Here is a 19,659-nt window from a genome sequence, read left to right on the forward strand (position 1 = left end):
AGCATCCAGGGTCTCAGCTTCCCTCCTGGCCTGGAAGAGGGATGAGAATTCCACACTGGGCATTCCTTTGGCTTCTCCAGAGAGGTTCCCTGGTGGAGAGGGACCTGCAGTCAGAGCTTGGAGAGCTCAGGAAGCCTCAGGATGCTGGATAGGAGAGATGGCTCATCCCGGATCATCAGCGAGCCCACAGGGGTCCTGATCCACAGGGAATTTGCAGCTGGAGCAAAGGAGGCTCAGGGGCCCTTGTGGCTCTGCACAGCTCCTGCCAGGAGGGCACAGCCAGGGGGAGTTGGGCTCTGCTCCAGGGAACAGGGACAGGAGCAGAGGGAATGGCCTGGAGGAAGGGTCAGGGTGGACATCAGCAGGAATTTCTCCATGGAAAGGGTGGTCAGGCCTTGGAAAGGGCTGGAGTCCCCATCCCAGAGGTGTCCAGGGAGTTCCTGGAGGTGACACTGAGTGCTCTGGGCTGGGGACAAGGCAGGGGTTGGGCAGAGCTGGGACTCGATGGCCTGGAAGGGCACTTCCAACCTCAGTGACTCCATGAATTCCAGTACTTTCCTTCCCCCTGTTCTTTCACCTCATTTCATCCAGGGAACAGCCAGCACTGCTGCTTCCCTCCCTGAGGGAATGTCTGCATTCCAAAGGTGTGGAGCACCAAAGGAAGGTCATTTGAGGCCCGAAGTTTGTGGTGGTTTCTGCTCCTGGAATCCCTTCCATGTTGGGAGCCCACATCCCTGCAGCAGCTTCTCCTCAAGCTGTGAAAGCTCCAGAGGCTGGAAGGAGCCAAAGTGGAACATAAAATTCCAGCTCCCTGAAGGTGCAATAAAACAGGAGGTCAGGATTTGATCCAGATGGGGACCTGGGAATCTGATGGGAGCTGCTCATTCCCAGCCCTGGGTTCCCTGTGCTCCATCAGCCTGTGCTGGAAGGATGTCAGCAGAGCTGGTGTTGATGGAAAATAGATCCAAACATTCATTAATTGCCAGCTCAGCGAGCCCCAGACCCCTCTGCACGGAGCAGCTGCCGCTGTTGAGTCATTCTGTTGGAAACTCTTCAGGAACTTCACAGGGATGAGATGATTTTCCTTCTTTTTTCCCCGTGTTTTCCTTCCCTCTGCTCCTGGTGCAACTTTCCCTGCCTCTGTCCCGCTCCCCCCACCCCAGTCTGGTGGCTCTGGCTCCCAGTTTGGCCCCTCTGGGTGCAGGGTTTGCTTGGGAACTCCTCCTCTTCCACTCTGGATTCCTGGGACGGAGCATTACCTGCTGGAAAATGGGATTCTGTTCATGGGAAGCTGGGAAGGGCAGTGTTGGTGGGAAGGATGGAGCTGGAGGTGTCTGCCTGGGGAAGGTGGAAGCTCCTGGGGGCACTTTGGGGTTGGATTTGTGGAGCACAGGTTGGGGTGAGTTCAGAGCAGGACTTCAGAAATGGCAGAGTCCTGCTGGAAAATGACTTTTAGGGATCCCATTTTTGGAAAACGTCGAGTGCTTGTGCCATTTCCTGAGAGTTTTTATTGAGAGCTCTGGAAACTGAGAGGAATTTTCTGGAATGAGTCCAGAGGAGGCCCCGGAGCTGCTGCAGGGCTGGAGCCCCTCTGGAGCCAGGCTGGGACACCTGGGGGTGCTCCTCTGGAGAGGAGAAGGATCCAGGGAGAGCTCAGAGCCCCTGGCAGGGCCTGGAGGGGCTCCAGGAGAGCTGCAGAGGGACTGGGGACAGGGGATGGAGGGACAGGACCCAGGGAATGGCTGGAAGCTGGAAAAGGGGGAATTTAGATGGGAGATTGGGAAGGAATTCCTGGCTGGGAGGGAGGTGAGGCCCTGGAATAGAGTTCCCAGATTTGCTGTGGCTGTCCCTGGATCCCTGGCAGTGCCCAGGCCAGGCTGGACACTGGGGCTGGGAGCAGCCTGGGACAGTGGAAGTGTCCCTGGAAGGTGGCACTGGATGGGCTTTAAGTTCCCTTCCCACCCAAACCATTCCAGGATTCCATGATTTAACAATGCAGCACCTGGCACACCAATGCTGCTGCAGGTTTCAAGCCCCCCTGCTGTTGGTACAGCTCATTATTTGCTGGATAGAATTCCCCAATTTCTGAAGAAAAATAGCTGATCTGAAAATTGGGGTTTGTGAGCTAATTATTGTGAGTGGGTCTGTGTTTTGGGATCTGAAATAGGTGCATTGTTCAGGACTTCATGGAGAATGGTGTTTATTGTGAGGGTTGGTAAAATAATTCCTGGAGCTCTTGGGCAGCCTGCTCAGGAAAAAGAAGGGAATTAGAATTGCAGATCAGGATTTCATCATCCTCAATCAGCGTGGCCAGCAAGGAGGGATGAATGGAAAGCTGCTCAGGAGTCCCAGCAGTTGCAGCCTTCCCAAACCCATAAATGGCTTTGTGCTCCCCAGAGGGGCAGAAACCCCAGGAATTTCAATATCTGAGAAAGGGTCGGTGCTGTGGAGAAAAACAGACAATGAAATGCCAGGAGCAGCGTGGGGGAAGCTCCTTTTGGGGTGGTTTTTAGTGATCAGCTGGGGTGGTTGTGTGTTATCCTGATTATTCCATAATTAGCAATGAGGGGGAAGAAAAATATCCCTGAAAACATATTTAGGATTTCTTTATCTGGGGTGAAACCCCATTTCTTTATCTGGGGTGAAAACCCCAATATTACATCAGTGGAGGTCTTTAATCTGGGAAGACAGAGCACGGAATAAACTTATTTTTGTATTCTGTGCTTCTGGTTTGTCTCGAAATTCCCAAAATATCCGCTGGTGTTTTTCAGGCTGCTGTGAGGACAGGGAACATTCCTGAGCCTTCCCTGCTGCTGACTGAGGGAATGAAGGTGCCCGAGCACTGGGGGCCTGGAGAGTTTCAGCAGGAGAGCAGGGGCTGCCTTATGTAACTTTGCTGAAAGATGTGGAAAAAAAGCCCCATTCTGGGCTGCTTTTCCGGTTTCTCTGTGATTTTTCAGGAAATGTTTGAAGTTTCCCTGGAGGAGCATCAGTGTTGGGGCTGCCAGGATGGCCCAGTGGGAGGAGGCTCCTCGTTAGCACGGCTTGCAAAGGCTAATTAATAAATACATGGAGTCTGGAGATCCAAATGAACAATTTGGGGATTTGGGAGTGGGAGGGAGGGAGGCCCAGTGGGTTCTGATCCCAGCCCTGGGATTTTATTCATTTCTGTCCTGTTGATCCTGCAATTCCTGGGTTTTCACTCGGGATAATTACTGAACTGTCTAAGAAACTCCAGGAGGAAAATGCCAGGGAATGATTATTCTCCTTCCCAGCCAGCACCCTGTGATTACTGCCCCGCTCCCTGCAATTCCCCCTGTCAAATTTGGGATGCTGGGAAAGGCTGGGTTGTGAAGGGAGACGCCAGAAAAATGGGAATAGGGAGGGAAAAGGCACAAACTCAGCATGTTGGGGTTGGAAAAACCAACAGCTCATGGAAGTGGCTGCTCCAGAATTAGCAGAGAATTCATTCTGGCTTTTTCCCCAAGAACAATGAGGAGAATGTGCAGATGTTCATTCCACAGGGTGGGGGTTTCTAGGCATGGAAGGTGGAGGGACAGGACACAGGGAATGGCTTCCCACTGCCAGAGAGTGGAATTAGAGAGGAAATTGGGAAGGAATTCCTCCATGGGAGAGTTGGAAGGCCCTGGAATAGAATTCCCAGAGGAGCTGTGGCTGCCCCTGGATCCCTGGCAGTGCCCAAGGCCAGGCTGGACACTGGGGCTTGGAGCACCTGGGACAGTGGGAGGTGTCCCTGCCATGGAATGGGGTGGGATTTAAGGTCCCTTCCATCCCAAACCATTCTGTGATTCCATGGGTTTAAGGTCCCTTCCATCCCAAACCATTCTGTGATTCCATGGGTTTAAGGTCCCTTCCATCCCAAACCATTCTGTGATTCCATGGATTTAAGGTCCCTTCCATCCCAAACCATTCTGTGATTCCATGGATTTAAGGTCCCTTCCATCCCAAACCATTCTGTGATTCCATGGATTTAAGGTCCCTTCCATCCCAAACCATTCTGTGATTCCATGGGTTTAAGGTCCCTTCCATCCCAAACCATTCCATGATCCATTATTTGGACCTGTCTGTGTATCTGTCTGTTTACCTCCACCCATGGATGCTGGGCACCTTTTTCATGGATAAGAATTAGAATTCCATGGTTTACACAAAATTCTTCGCCCCTGTGAATAAAACTGTCTCCTGCCAAACCAAAGTGGAGATGGAGCAAAGCCAAGGAGAGGTGCAAAGTTTTGGAATAATGATCATCCATGCTCCCTCCTGATCTTTCCCTTATACCTTTGATTTGCCCCTATTTTTATAGATTTGTTAAATCCTTTTATCAGTAACGTCAATAGAATAAAAATAAGGATTTATGTCTCATCTCCCAGTCAGAGGAGAGAACCACACAGTTTTCCCAGTCTGGAAAAGCTTTTCCTGAGCTTTGAGTGTGTCAGAGCAGCTGGGGAGTCTGAGTGGGGATGGAATGACACTGCCACTCTCCCCCTTCCCTGGATTTTTAAATTGGATTTGGCATCTTAATTGCTGAAACAGCTCCTCGTTCTGCCTTCCCAACTTGGAGTTTACTGCAGGGAGGGGGGCTTGAATTGTGGATCCTCTGAGATCCGTGGGGTGACCCCTGCTCTGTCCCTGCTGTCTCCTCCTGCTGCTTTGGGAATAGGGAATGTCGTGGATCACTGATGGCTGATGAAATTTATCCATCACCTCTAAAATCCCATTTATCCATCATCTATAAAATGCCATTTATCCATCACCTGTACAAATCCATCAGCTATAAAAATCCCCTTTATCCCCCTTTCCCGACACCTTCGATTCCAGCTGATGGATAAAATCCCTTCCTGTGGTTGTCAAGGTGAAACGTTTGGAGACTTCAGGGGCAAAACAAACAAACAAACGAACCCGGGGAAGGGAGAATGTTCCGGTGCCTGCTGCGCGTCCGGTGCCGCCGAACTTTGTCCTTCCCGAGGGGGGGAGGCGCCATCGGGTCCCCTTTGTCACCCCCGCAAGGTGCGGGTGGGGCAGAGCCCTGCCAGCATTCCCGATCCAGCGCGGCTTCCTTCCCATCCCTCCATCCCTCCCTCCATCCATCCCTGCATCCCTCCATCCCTGCATCCCTCCATCCCTCCATCCCCGGCTCTCCCAGCCCTCCCTTTGTCCCCGGGTCCCCTCCCGGCTCCGGCGGGGGCGCGGGGGGGGCCGGAATTTCGGGAGCCGCTCCCGGGCGGATGCGGCCCCATCTCCCACCCACCCCTGACGTCTCGCTGCACCAGGGAGCCGCGTCGGGTTTGATGTGGAGCGGCGGGATTTAGATCTTGTAAATCTTGTAAAATTCCATTTTATGCAGAGACAGAGAGGCACACACACGCTCAGAAACCCGGCGGCGCCGCGCGGGGCGAGGCTGCGGCTGGCGCGGTCCCGGCTCCGCGCTTTTCCCGCAGGAGCAGCACCTGGATGGGGATGGACGGGGCTGGGCGGCGCAGCCCCGCGCCCGGGTGACAGCGGGGACAGAGGAGGGACAGCAGCGCGGGGCACTCCCCTCTCTGCTGGCGGTGACCCCTGGCAGGGAGCCGGCGCCTCTCCTGCCCTTCCTGCCGGGCGGGATGGACGTTCCAGGCCTTTTGCCGCCCAATCCCGCCCCGTAACCCCGCGGCTGGAGCCGCGTCCCTGCTGCAGCCCCGACCTCATCCCGGTGGATGCTCCGCGGGAGGGCCCCGCCGGCGGGGCTTCTGCAGCGTCACAAAACTTTGCCTCGGCTCCGGAGGAAGGAGGGATGTGACCTGGAAAGGAGGAACGGCAAAAAGGGGATGTTGCTGCGGCTCGGAAAAGGCTTTTTCCCCCCCGCTGTCTCAGGATCGTTGGAAGGGATTTTACAAATGAGAGCAGGAAGCTGCAGTCAAAGGGGGGGGTGCCAGAAATAGATTTATTTTTTCTTTCTCCTGCTAGAAATGAAGAAATTGGGGAGTCCATAGAGGCTGTTCCACAGGCACCCCCACTTTTTGCTTGCCAAGGCATTTGCATTCCTCTGGAAAGTGGCATCCACCTGCAAGGGGAGTTGCCATGTAATCCCAAAGAATAAAAACTCCTGGAAACATCTCCGTGCCACTGAGCCACCTCCAGAGGGACCCAAGTTGGGAATTGGCAGGACATGTCCTGACTCTTTTTGGATGATAGAGGAGAAGGATCAGCTGGGAAGATGTTAAATATTAATATTTTACCCAATCGCCGCCATTCGTGGATTTGGTGAGTATGCCAAGGGTTTGTCCGGATCACAGCACTTCTGGTGGGCACAAAAGCTTGGAAATCAGGATTTTTCCAGGCTGAGAAGCAGCTGCTGGATGGGAACATGGATAAGGGGGTCCTTGGAGCTGTGGGTTTGCTGAATATTTCCTTCTCTGATCTTCCCTGCTCAGAGTTTGATCTGAGGCACCCCTGCGACACCTCCAAGCAGGACTGTGGGGACAGGGTGGGGAAAGGATGGAAAATTTCCCGTTGTCCTGGTTTATTTTCCTTCTCAGGTGTTGATGAACCTCAATTTCCTTTAAAGATTAATGAGTCCCTAAAACGTCCCTCTCTGGAGCGATTCCACGGTGCCACCTCGGCACCTTCTCCCTGTTGCATTTTAATGAGCAGATGGAGCAGCTGCTGCTGCCTCTGCTGGGCCAGGGCAGGGGGACAGGGAGAGCCCAGGGGAATCCCAGAGGCATTTCCCAGCTTGGGGCTGGGATATGGCACCAAAACCTCATTTTATGGGTAAAATCTGCTGGTGGAGTTCAGGGCTGGAGTCTTTGGCTGCTGTGGTCCATTGGTCTTCCAGGGTGGATAGTCTATGGAATCTGTGGGAATCTAGAGATAATTTTATATTCTGCTTCTTCAAATCCTGTGTTCTGTGATCTCACCTACACACAAATATTCTGGGTTTACACAGAATTTATTCTCTGTAATCTCATTATGGTTTTTAATCGTTTAACCGTGGCTCTGGGATCAACCTACAGGTCAATATTTGTATATAGGAATTAAAATATCCCCTGGTACATAAATCTATAAATAAAATATAAACAAATATATAGAAATATCCAAGGCTCTGAGCCTTGGAATGGTGCTGGGGAGTGTTGGCTTCTCCAGAGCACATCCTGCTCCTCTCATGTGCAGTTCAGGGATCAGAGAACAGGAAGGGGAATGCCTGGAGAAGAGGAAGAATGCAGGGCCTGTATTAAAACTGTGGAATCCTGGAATGGGTTGGGTTGGAGATCATCTCATTCCATCCAGGGACACCTTCCACCATCCCAGGCTGCTCCAAGCTGGCCTTGGACACTTCCAGGGACCCACAGCTGCTCTGGGAAATCCATCCCAGGGCCTCACGGGGAGGAATTCCTTCCCAGCATTTCTTCCTGACACCCAATCTAACCCAACCAATCTTGGGATTTTTCCCATGGCTTCCCCTTGAGGTTTAGCCAGGGCAGTTGTTGCTTTGTTTTGGAAAGTTCCTCCTGAGGAGGAGCCCGAATAAGCCAAGAAAGAGAAATATTGGGTGGGAAGTGTTGATTTGCCAGATTTACAAATGAAGGGAAGGGGAGAGATCCTGTGCATTAATTATGGATAAAATTAACACTCAAAGAGCTCAGGAAGTGATGGAAAAATGCATTTCCTTTGGAGAAAGGAGAGCCCCATTTCTGTGGCTGCAGGAGAACAGAAATCATTTGAGCTGTAGGAGCTGAAACAAACCCTGAGCAGCTCCGAGTCCCACCAGGGGAGATGGTCAGGGGTGGGATTGGGACAGATCAGAGCCATGGGATCAGCCAGGGAGGTTTCAGGTGATGGAAACTCTGCAGCTCAAAGGGAGCCTTGGCAGGGTGTGGATTTATGAAGGAAGGGATAAAGTTATCCCAAGAAAATCCCCTTCACCTGTGCCCAGGTGAAAACAAAGCCAGTTCTTCTTCACCCCATCCTGGCCTAGCTTGAGCCAGGCTGAGCCTTGCTAAACCAGACCTGTGTAAGCTCCTGGTTGCTGTTCAGAGCCCACATGGGGGGTGAGACTCACTAATTCCTGATTGAAATGTCTTCAGGGATTCCTTCCCTCTGGAATAAATTTTGGGCTTCTTTGGAGCTTCTCCCTGCTTTTTTCCATCATCCAAAAGGAAATTTTGAACTGGATCTTCCCCCTGGCCTGGGGGAAGGAGTCCTGCCCATGGCAGGGGTGGGATGAGATGAACTTTCAGTTTCCCAAACCTTTCCATGATTCCATGGATGACCTTTATCTTCCACGTTCTCTCCCCCAGTCCAGGAGAGGAGCTGCTGCCTTCCATCCCCTCGTGGGCAGTGTGGGACCTCGGTCACTGCTGCTTTGGGCTGCAAGGGGAGGGCTCTGCTCTGTGCCCAGGGCTTGGAACTCATTTTGGGGAAATGGAAGCTGGGATTGCAGCAGCAGAGCAGTTCCTGCTGGAGCAATGTGGGAATTCTCGCTCGTTCACAGGGATGGCCCAAACTCAGGCCTGACACTGGAGCTGCAGAGGCTGAGCTTGGGCAAGGGGGGGAGCAGAAACTCTGTCCTGAGGTGAAGTGGTGGGATCAAATCCCAGGATTTCTGACAGCTCAGGAATCTTGGAGAGGCCACAGCTCCCAGATAGCAGCTGGAGTGGCAGGAGTATCTTTGTGTTGGGATATAAACAGATTTATCAGCGCAGTGATAACCACGGGACCAGGAGTCACCCTGACCTTGGCTCCCTCTGCTCCCTGGTTCAGGCTGAGCTGTGGCACTTGGCTGTGAGGCTGGAGGGGCTTTCCATGATGTGGTACCATAACCATGGAATGACTGAGGTTGGAGAAGCCCCCTGAGACCACTGAGTCCCCCAGCACTGCCAAGGCCACCCAAGTGTGTCCCCAAGTGCCACATCCACAGGGCTTTTAAATCCCTCCAGGGTGGGGACTCCACCCCTGCTCTGGGCAGCTGTGCCAGGGCTGGAAAGGAAGAAATTTTCCCACATATCCAATCTAAACCTCCTCTGGGACAACTTGAAGCTGTGTCCTCTTGTTCTGTCTCTGTTCCCTGGGAGCAGAGCCCAATTTCCCCCTCATTTCATGGACAAATTCCACTTTTATTTTTGTATTGACTTTCAAAATGCTCAAGGTTTGCTCTGGGAATTAACACTCTCCAGATCTGTGGGTTAAACTTCCAGCCACCTTATTTCCATGGATTTCAGCTGGATCTTAAGCCATTTTGGTTCTCCTGACGGATTAATTCCACAGCCTCCTATAAATAGGCAGGATTTCCAACAAAGCAATGATTTATATGCAGCAGGTAGATTTGAGAGACAGAACTCTGAAATCTGTAGGCACAATTTAGAAAAGGAGAGGCCAAATATTTCTCCTGCTCTCACAAGAGCCTGGAGGAAGCACAAAGAGCTCTGGCTGTGTGTGCAGCAGAGACAATGCCTGCCTGGGAGGGAGCTGGGGAGCCAGCGATGGGCTTTAATTGGCAGCCTTTGGCTGGGGGAGCTGGGTGTGGAGGGGCTCTGGGGAGCAGGGGGCTGGTGTTTAATTATTGCTATTTAGTGACCTTTCCCGTCTCCTCAGGCTGGGTCTTTTCAAGTTGTTCCTGGCTGTGTTTTCCCGCTGCTTTTGCAAGGCAGGAGATAAGAGTTGGAGGCTGCCCCTGACGTATTTACATTTCCATATTTCCATTCATTACCTTCATTTCCAGGGAAAGAATCTGGGGAGCTTCACTGGCATGGGAAAACTTTTCAGTTCCTGGACATCTGTGCCTGCCATGCACACACAGCTGCTTTTCCAGGCTATTCCTCCTCCTCCTCCTCCTCCTCCTCCTGCTCCTTGCCTTGTCCAAGGGGCTCAGTCTGAGTCCCCCTGGCTGCAGAGACCCCTTGGGGTGGAGGAGCTGCTCCCCAGCCTGGTCTGGTGTCCCCAGTGAGCTTTCCTGGGGAGAGGTGACAGCCAGGGAGGGGCAGGAAAAGCCAGGACAGCTTTCCCTGGGTTCCTGTGACTCCAGGAGGGATTGGAGCTGCTGAAACAACTCCAGAGGAGGCTCCAGAGCTGCTGCAGGGCTGGAGCCAGGCTGGGACACCTGGGGGTGCTCCCCTGGAGAGGAGAAGGATCCAGGGAGAGCTCAGAGCCCCTGGCAGGGCCTGGAGGGGCTCCAGGAGAGCTGGAGAGGGACTGGGGACAAGGGATGGAGGGACAGGACACAGGGAATGGCTCCCAGTGCCAGAGGGCAGGGCTGGATGGGACATTGGGAATTGGGAATTGTTCCTGGCAGGGTGGGCAGGCCCTGGCACAGGTGCCCAGCTTTGCTGTGGCTGCCCCTGGGTCCCTGGCAGCTCTGGGACAGTGGGAGGTGTCCCTGCCATGGCAGGGGTGGCACTGGGATGATCCTTGAGGCCTTTTCCAGCCTGAATCATTCCAGGATCCTGTGAATGCAAGCTCAGCTCTCAGCATTTCTAAGAAGTTCTGGGGCTTTTTCCACTCTCACATCTTAGCAGGCTTAGGAATGAGATTCCTGTTCTGAAAGCCTGATCAGGATTTCTTTCCTAACCCTCTTCTCCAGGGGCTAATAACTGGGATATGGATTTCTTTTAGCTCCAATTCCCTGACAGATTAGCCAATCTCAGGCACTCAGTGAGCACCACGATGGAAAAGGAGTTTCTTTTCTTCTTTCCAGCAGAAAGAAGCAAAATTTAATAAGGGAAATTTGGGCTTCCTGCTGACCTGGAGTTTGTCATGCACAAAGAATCCCAAAGTTCATTGAATTGTTCTGTTTGAACACAGCCCCACAGCTTGTGGTTTGCAGCTCTGCCATCCTGAGAGCAGCTGGGCCAGGCCCCTGCAATTTATCCCCTTGGAAGGTGGGAACAATGGAAGAGCTTTCCCAGGGCTGGGCCACACTCCCAGGCACTGTGCTCAGGTTCTTCTGCACAGGATAAATCCAGGTGCCCCCTGAGTCTGAGTTCCCTTCCCAACAGGGAGCAGGGCAGGTGGATGTTGGGAATTCCCTCTGCTCCCCAGGCCCAAAGCTCAGCCCAAGTTTAATCTTCAGAACTAAACAAAGGATTTTCTGGTGCTTTTCCCTGGCCTGACACCCACAGGAGCCTCTTCAGGACTTCTCAAAGGAGCCCAGGTGTGATTAAAAACCTTTCCCTCCAAACTGCACCCCCAAACCCATCATCATCATCAGCATCATCCCTGTTCCCTGGGGATTTGGGGCTCTGGCAGAGGGATTGAGCTCTGGGACCAGACAGGGAATGCCTTTGCTGCTCGTGCTGAGGGCAGCCACTACAGAAAGAAAGATTCTGGAGCTTAGAATGGTGAAATAATGGAATAATAGAATCATGGAATGATGGAATGATGGAATCATGGAATGATGGAATCATGGAATGGTGGAATAATGGAATCAGGGAATCACAGAATCCTGGAATCACAGAATATCCTGAGCTGGAAGTGACCCAGAGGGTCGAGCCCAGCTTATATCTCAGAGCACCTTCATTCCATGCACTATGAAATGTTCTTTTTAATGAGGGCTGCAAAATCATCCCCTAAAGCATGTGAGCTCCAGTGCAAAGAGCCATTCCATCCCCTTTGGAAGCACTCAAAGTGTCCTTCACAGCCCTTGCATTGTCTTGGTTCACTTTATCACAGAATCCCAGCCTGGTGTGGGCTGGAAAGAGCCTTGAAAATCCTCTCATCCCAGGAGCCGAGGCTGAGGCGGCTGGGCTGACCCTCGCTGCTCATTTGAATCGCGTTTTGATCGATTTAAAAACTCGATGGAGGGTGTGAAGAGAGGCGAACAAAGCGGCAAAAGGTTGGGCAGGGAGCCGAGAGCCCTCGTTGCGCGGCTGCTGGAGGAGCCGCCCGGTTTTGCAGCCTCTGCTCGCCCGGTTCAGACGTGCGGGGCTGCTCTGAAAGCTCCCGCTGACGTCAATGGAGCGGCGGAATGGGAGCATCCGCGCATCCCGGCCCTGCCCTGGCTCCGCTCCAGCCCCGGGCTGCTCCCGAAAACCTCCCCGGCGCCCGGGGAATCGCCCCGCTCCGCACAATTAACAGCAGCCACATCAGGGATGCGGTCAAGTGCTAACGCTGCTCCTTCGTGCTGGAGTTGTCGGTTTTTTCCGGCGAGAAAAAAAGCAAATTTTCAAGTGACGAAATTATTGCTTGGCTTTAAAAGGGGTTTAATAATCATTTTATAGGGTCTGTTCATCGTTTTATAGGGTCTGCTTCTCCCCGGCTCCAATTACTTGAGTGCTTTTGTTGCTTTTTTAATGTAAACTCTGATTTGTAAGTCTCATTTTTTTATGTAACTCTAAATTCTAGGGCAGAAAATGCCTGCGAGCCTTTCAGAGCAGTTTCGCTTTTTTTAGCTTTTTGTTGGAAGGAAGAGCCTGGGAAAAACGTGTTAATTGTCTCAATGTGGGAATGCTGCAGAGGAGCTCGGCGGGAAGCAGCCCGTGACACCGAGCTGATGGATTCCTGCCGGGAGCCCTCATCCCACAGATCCCGGGGCTTTTCAGGGACTGTCCCAGCTCATCCGAGCCTTTCTGAGCACAGGACAGCATCTCCTCAGCCCCCGCGGGGCACGGGAGTGGGAAATGCTGGGAAAATCGGAATTAGTGGGGGAAACGTGGCCGGGATGAGGTCTCAGGACACGGCAGGAAAGGGGAAAATCGTGTGGGGATAAATCAAATTATCTTCACTCTCTGCAGCACTATGGAAAATTAAACCCCCAAGTTTATTCACCCTGGTGATGAGGGGCAAAACTGGGATACAGAGGGTGGAGAGCAGGGAGAGGATCAGGAGAGCTCTGCAATGCTGGAGGGGCTCCCAGCCACGCTTGGGTTCCCTTCCAAAGGAGCATCCCTGAGCACCCACGGGTGCTTCCCTGGGAAGAGGCTGCTCCTGGCCAGCCCTGGGCTCTCCTGCCAGGTGGGAAATGGAGCCTTTGCAGAGAGAAAACAAAACAAAGCAGAGCCTGGGAGCTGCTGGGCTCAGAAAGAGCAGCTGGGGCTGGGGCACGGCGGCTTCACCGTGGGGTTATCCCAAAATCAGATCCCGGGGTTATCCCAAAATCAGCTCCAGGGTTTATTCCAAATCAGCTCCAGGGTTTATCCCAAAATCAGCTCCCAGGTTTATCCCAAAATCAGATCCTGGGGTTATCCCAAAATCAGCTCCAGGGTTTATCCCAAAATCAGCTCCAGGGTTTATCCCAAAATCAGCTCCCAGGTTTATCCCAAATCAGCTCCTGAGTTTATCCCAAAATCAGCTCCTGAGTTTATCCCAAAATCAGCTCCAGGGTTTATCCCAAAATCAGGTCCTGAGTTTATCCCAAAATCAGCTCCAGGGTTTATCCCAAATCAGCTCCAGGGTTTATCCCAAATCAGCTCCCAGGTTTATCCCAAATCAGTTCCTGGGTTTATCCTGAAATTAACTCTGTTTCTCCAGGACCTTTCCAGGCAGATTTCATCCCAAGCAGGGAGAGCTTGGCCCGGCTCTGGAATCATCCCTGGGATTGCAGTGGGAAGTTTTAGGGAGTTTTTGCTGTGTTCCCTCAGGTGTTTGTATTTCCATGTTAATTCCAAATAAACTTGAACAATTCCAGTAATGAGCAACAGCAAGACTAAACCTAATTCTGTGGTGGTTACCACAGAAACTTCATGAAAATTCCCACTTTTCTGATGGAAGATTCCCACATTTCATTTTCTGGCTGTTTAGGTTTGCCTGGATTGGATATCAGCAGGAAATTTGGGGTTGTGATACAAATGGCAAATGTGGAATTTGGGATTAGGGCAATTCCCTTCCAGGTCCCTTTGCTCCCCAGGGAGCTGCTGGATCACAGGGATTGGGGGATTCTAGGAAACATCCCGGGCTGTGCTCCCACTCAGTGTGAGGGAATGAAGCTCTGTGCTCCCTGCAAGCTCCAGGGTATTCCAGCCTGATGTTTATCCCTGTTTTCTGAGATGGAGGCCATAGGTGTAGGTTTGCTGGTGAAATGGGAGTGAGGTGAATTAATCCAAAGGGTTGGATTCCTTTATAAAATATTGTTAGGAGCCATGGATGAAACATGATAGGTTGATGATATAAACTCCTGGCATTATTGCATTATTTGATGGTTTTTTGGGTAGGAATACAGAAAAAACATAGGACTGGGAAAAGCAAACACGGCTGGAAAAGATGCCCAGGTAGTGCTGGGATTCTTGTTCCCACAGGATTAACCTTTGCCATGGATAGCTGCCAGAAAAGCAGATTTGCCCCCTTGGAAGCAGCAGATTCCAAGGGGAATCTGGAGCTTCTGGATTCCAGGGTTTTGGGCCAGGCTGGGAAGCCCCAGCAGGAGCCAAGCACAGCAGCTGGGATGGGTGGGATCCTTCCTGGAGGCAGGGAATGGGGCAGGAGCTGCCTTTGACTGACAGGATATTTATGGCTTTGGGGAGAGCACAAAATACAACTTGGAGCTCTCAAATTGAGGCTCCCATCAGGGCAGCTGGGGCTGGACCTGGGGATGGGAGTGGGCAATCCATGAGGAGCATCCATGGGATCCCACCAGGACAGCATCCATGGGATCCCACCAGGACAGCATCCATGGGCTTCCACCAGGACAGCATCCATGGGATCCCACCAGGACAGCATCCATGGGATCCCACCAGGACAGCATCCATTGGATGCCACCAGGACAGCATCCATGGGCTCCCACCAGGACAGGCATCCATGGGCTCCCACCAGGAAAGGCATCCATGGGCTCCCACCAGGAAAGGCATCCATGGGCTCCCACCAGGAAAGGCATCCATGGGATCCCACCAGGACAGGCATCCATGGGATCCCACCAGGAAAGGCATCCATGGGATGCCACCAGGACAGCATCCATGGGATGCCACCAGGACAGCATCCATGGGATGCCACCAGGAAAGGCATCCATGGGATCCCACCAGGAAAGGCATCCATTGGATGCCACCAGGACAGCATCCATGGGCTCCCACCAGGACAGCATCCATGGGCTCCCACCAGGACAGCATCCATGGGCTCCCATCAGGAAAGGCATCCATGGGCTCCCACCAGGACAGCATCCATGGGATGCCACCAGGACAGCATCCATGGGATGCCACCAGGACAGCATCCATGGGCTCCCACCAGGACAGCATCCATGGGATCCCACCAGGACAGCATCCATGGGATCCCACCAGGAAAGGCATCCATGGGATCCCACCAGGAAAGGCATCCATGGGCTCCCACCAGGACAGGAGCTCCAGGAGCTGGGATCACCCAGCTGGGAGGGATTGCGATCTGCAGGGGGATGAGGGGGCTTCCTGGGGTGGGAATGTTGGAGAAATGAGAAATAAACCCTTGGTTTGCTGCGGGAGAAGGAGAGGGAGCTGGGAAGGGCTGGACGTGGGTAGCAGGAAAGGTGAGGTGAGGATGAAGCCAGAAGTGCTGGGACTAAGGTGAGAAATAAAGTGGAAATCTGGGCAGGGCCGTGTGGAGCTGCAGCCTCGGTGCCCAGGGCAGGCAGAGCAGCTCAGGAGCTCGGGGCTGGGAGCAGCAAACGAGGCAGGTCCAGCACGGGGCAGGGCTGGGGGCACCTGCAGGAGCCCTCCCAGGTGAGGCCCCACCTGCAGAGCTGCCCCAGCCCTGAGGACAGCATCAGCAGCACCTGGAGCTGCTGGAGAGAGACCAGAGGAACCCATGGGGCTGCTGCAGGGCTGGAGCCCCTCTGGAGCCAGGCTGGGACACCTGGGGGTGCTCACCTGGAGAGGAGAAGGATCCAGGGAGAGCTCAGAGCCCCTGGCAGGGCCTGGAGGGGCTCCAGGAGAGCTGCAGAGGGACTGGGGACAGGGGATGGAGGGACAGGACACAGGGAATGGCTCCCAGTGCCAGAGGGCAGGGATGGATGGGATATTGGGAATTGGGAATTGTTCCTGGCAGGGTGGGCAGGTCTGGGATAGAATTCCCAGATTTGCTGTGGCTGCCCCTGGATCCCTGGCAGTGCCCAAGGCCAGGCTGGGCAGGGCTGGGAGCACCTGGGACAGTGGGAGGTGTCCCTGCCATGGCAGGGCTGGCATGGGATGATTTTTAAGGTCCCTCCCAACCCAAATCATTCTGGGATTCCATAATGGAATTAAAATCCCTATACCTGTGTAATTAGCTATGAGGTACCTGCATGTGTTCTCTGGCCTTCTGTGGCACACCAAGGTGTGTTTGCCACTCCCAGGGAATGTCAGGATTCCTTGGGAATTGTAGGACAGATCCCCAGGTGGGGGAGACTGACAGAATGACAGGGCTGAGAAAGGCCTTTCCCCACCTGACGTCACAACCTCATTTCCAAACAGGTTCTGCTCTTTCATCTCCTGCTGTTTATGCACATCTCAAAGTGCAGCTGCTGCCTTCACCTCCCAACACACTCCCTGCAAACAACACTGAGAACATCCCAGGTTTCATTTTGGGATGAATAAAATCCCCTCTCCTTGTGCATTATCATAGAATCCCAGACTGGTTTGGGTTGGAAAGGACCTTAAAAATCCCTTAGTTCCACCCCTGATGGAGGGACACCCCTGGCAGGGACCCCTTCCCCTGTCCCAGGCTGCTCCAAACCCATCCAGCCTGGCCTTGGGCACTGCCAGGGATCCAGGGGCAGCCCCAGCAAATCTGGGAATTCCATCCCAGGCCTGCCCACCCTCCCAGGGAACAATTCCCAATTCCCAATGTCCCATCCATCCCTGCCCCCTGGCACTGGGAGCCATTCCCTGGGTCCTGTCCCTCCATCCCTTGTCCCCAGTCCCTCTCAGCTCTCCTGGAGCCCCTCCAGGCCCTGCCAGGGGCTCTGAGCTCTGCCTGGATCCTTCTCCTCTCCAGGCTGGGCATTCCCAGCTCTCCCAGCCTCGACAGTCTCTTCCTTTAATCCCATCCCTGGACCCTTATGTTTTCCTGATTCCTTGGCTGTTTTTCTCTCTCTCGATGGTTTTACTGCAGGAGGATCTCCTCTGCTGCCAGGACAGAAGTGTGGGATTGGGACTCATTCCCTGAAAGCCCCTGGGGTCAGTTTAGGCCGTGCCAATCCTTGGGATGGCAGCAGAGCCCTCCAGGCCAGGCGTGCCCCATTCCCTGAATCCCAGTGAAATATTCCCATTCCCCACAGGCAGTAAAACATTGCCCAGTTGTGTTTGTGTGGCAGGGCCACATCAGTGCTGCCCCAGAGCTGTTCCCTGCTGGCTGATTGTCCATGCAGCACACACAGGAGCAGGATATTCTGGGATCCATCCCGGGAACAGCCGTGACTCATCAGCTGCAGCAGCAGCCAGGAGATGAGGAGCTATTTATTACAGCTCTTTCCAGGCTGTGAATTCTTCTGAGCAGCCAGTTCAGCTAGGAATTATGTAATTATTCCTCCTGGATGGTTTCTCTTATTGGTTTGTAATTACAAAATCTTCGCAGCACACTCCTGGATTTTCAAATGAAATCCTAGGAATGATTTAATGTGAGGAGAAGGGAGAGATTCGATCTTCCCTTGTTTATGTTTGTGTTGTTTGGCTTTAGCAGGGATGGATTTGCACAAACTTCACCTTTTTTTTTTTTTTTTTTTTTTGTGAAACTGTTTCACTCCTCGTTTACCGCTTTGCAAGTTGATAAACAAATGTTTGGGATGAAATCATCTGGCCTTGGAAGCTGGCAGGGGGGGAATTCCATGTGGGAGTTCCCGGCTTGCTGGGTGGGAAAAGGGCTGGATCTGGAGCTGTTGGAGTTGTCCTCATGCCTCCCAAACGCTGGCTGATCCCAGGGAGGGGTGAGGAGATCCAGGGAGGCAGAGCTGCCCTGCCCCAGCTCTCCTGGTTCCCAAGAACAGCCACACTGCCCGTGCCTGCCCATCCCAGAAGGGACGGGAGATTGTGGCAAACCCCGTGTCCTGAAACAGAGAGGAAAGTGGGTGTGAAACCCTCTGAGGCTTCAGGAACGGGAGCTGGGGGTGCTCCTGGTGCCACCCATGCTCAGTGGAACCAGGATCCTGCTCCGTGGCATCCAGGAGAGCTGAAAGCAGGGAATTGGGGATCTGGCTCCTGACAGGCTCCACTCGTGCTTTGCTGAAGGGTAGGATAAATATTTCTTAGTTTCAATCCCCAATAAAAGAGCTAAAAGCCACACCCTTGGATTTATAATCTCAGAGCTGTGCTATAAACTCATCACAGCCTGCGTGTTCCAAAAGTCACATGGAGGGTGAGCTGGCAGAGCTCTTGGAAAGCTCTAAATCACATTTCAGTGCCCAGTTATCCTAGGGAAGTCTATTATTCTTACACTGATCGTGGATAATTTGGCTCTAATCTTTATTCTGTGCTCTGTTTTGATTTTGCTGGTCAATTTTTATCACTCCCTTAGGAAGAGACACTTGAAGATGGCTTGGCAATGAGTTTGGAAGGAGAGATTAATTCAGGATCTGAAGGTGGTGATGGGATGGGTCTGTCTCAGGTGCATCACTCGAGCTCCTGTTGGCTCTTTCAAATCAGACTTTCTTTCACCCCCAAGATCGTGTAGGATCATGGAGTGGTTTAGGGTGGAGAAGCCCTCTCAGACCATCGAGCCCAACCTTGCCCTGCATCCCCAGGTTCCACATCCCCAGGGATTTTAAATCCCTTCACGGATGGGGACTCCACCGTGCCCTGGGCAGTTGTGCCAGGGCTGGAGAACCTTTCCATGGAGAAACGTTCCCAATATCCCAGGTGGGTAAGGAGGGAGCCATCCCATCCCTGTGGTCTCAGAGTCCCTGGTCCCCACTCCTGATTTCTGGGAGCCATTCCCTCTGTGAGTCCCTCCTGCCAGCCGTGGGATCAGTGTCTCAGTGTCCCCTGCCCACCTGTGCCCAGCTCCAGGAGCCCCTGGAACATTCCTTGGCCTCGGCTGAGCCTCGGGCTGGGCGGGATCAGGGGATGGGAACGGGGCAGGCTGAGCCTGAGCAAACTCTGCCGGGAAAGCCGCGGGGATGATCCCGAAGGCAGCCGAGGAAGCGCAGGCAGGAATTTCTTACAGCTCATCCCTGGTCAGCTGCAGGAGAATTCCCGCAGTCAGCGCTTCCCGGCTGCCCACAGCCCCGGGGCATTGGGGCGGGTGACTTCACAGGCATCGGGAATGATTTCACTGACGCCAGGGAAAATCCCGGGCTGTGGCAGCTGAGCCGAGCCTTGCAAAGCGGGGCCGGGAAAGGCTGAGCGCGCACAGAGGCTCCGTGAGGGACTCACTTTGGTCTGAGACTGCACTGGCACCAAAATCTTCTTGTTCTCCTGAACAAACCTTTCGTGGTGGCCCCGAGGCACGGTTCTGTGTGATCCCAGCTCAGTCCTGGTGCTGGATAAATTCTCCAGGCCCCCGGGAGCACCTCGGCAGGGCTGGGGGACACTGGAACCAGAGGGAGCAGCTGGATCCCAGCTCTTGGCACTCAGGGACACTCCCGAGGACAGAGATTTACTGGAGCACAGTGGCACTGAAGGAGAGGCTCTGTCTGTATCTCACCATTTAAGTGCATGAAAGAACTCTGGAAAATCCAGAGAATAAATATTGGCTGAAGGAATTGAGGTGTGTGAGTGAAGGCTTGAAGTGGGGCTGTATTGAATGTCCCAGTTTCCTTCAGATCACAAAAAGCTCTGACATTTTTCATCCATAAAGACA

General features: G+C 53.2%; 1 protein-coding gene across 3 annotated transcripts in view; it reads left to right on the forward strand.

Annotated features, from left to right (window-relative positions):
• PDE4B (phosphodiesterase 4B) overlaps window positions 1–19,659 on the forward strand; it is a 178,325-nt gene that overhangs the window by 84,312 nt on the left and 74,354 nt on the right. The window contains exon 1 of one of the 3 annotated variants that reach the window (XM_077182640.1): window positions 5,274–6,258. The exons of the other annotated variants lie outside the window; for them this stretch is intronic. Within the exon in view, the coding sequence (XP_077038755.1) occupies window positions 6,212–6,258 (47 nt within the window). The 5' untranslated portion in view covers window positions 5,274–6,211. Of the gene's footprint in view, window positions 1–5,273; window positions 6,259–19,659 lie in introns of those variants that run through there. 3 annotated transcript variants of the gene reach the window in all.

Source organism: Agelaius phoeniceus, chromosome 8, assembly GCF_051311805.1.
Source record: "Agelaius phoeniceus isolate bAgePho1 chromosome 8, bAgePho1.hap1, whole genome shotgun sequence".
Classification (NCBI taxonomy): domain Eukaryota; kingdom Metazoa; phylum Chordata; class Aves; order Passeriformes; family Icteridae; genus Agelaius; species Agelaius phoeniceus.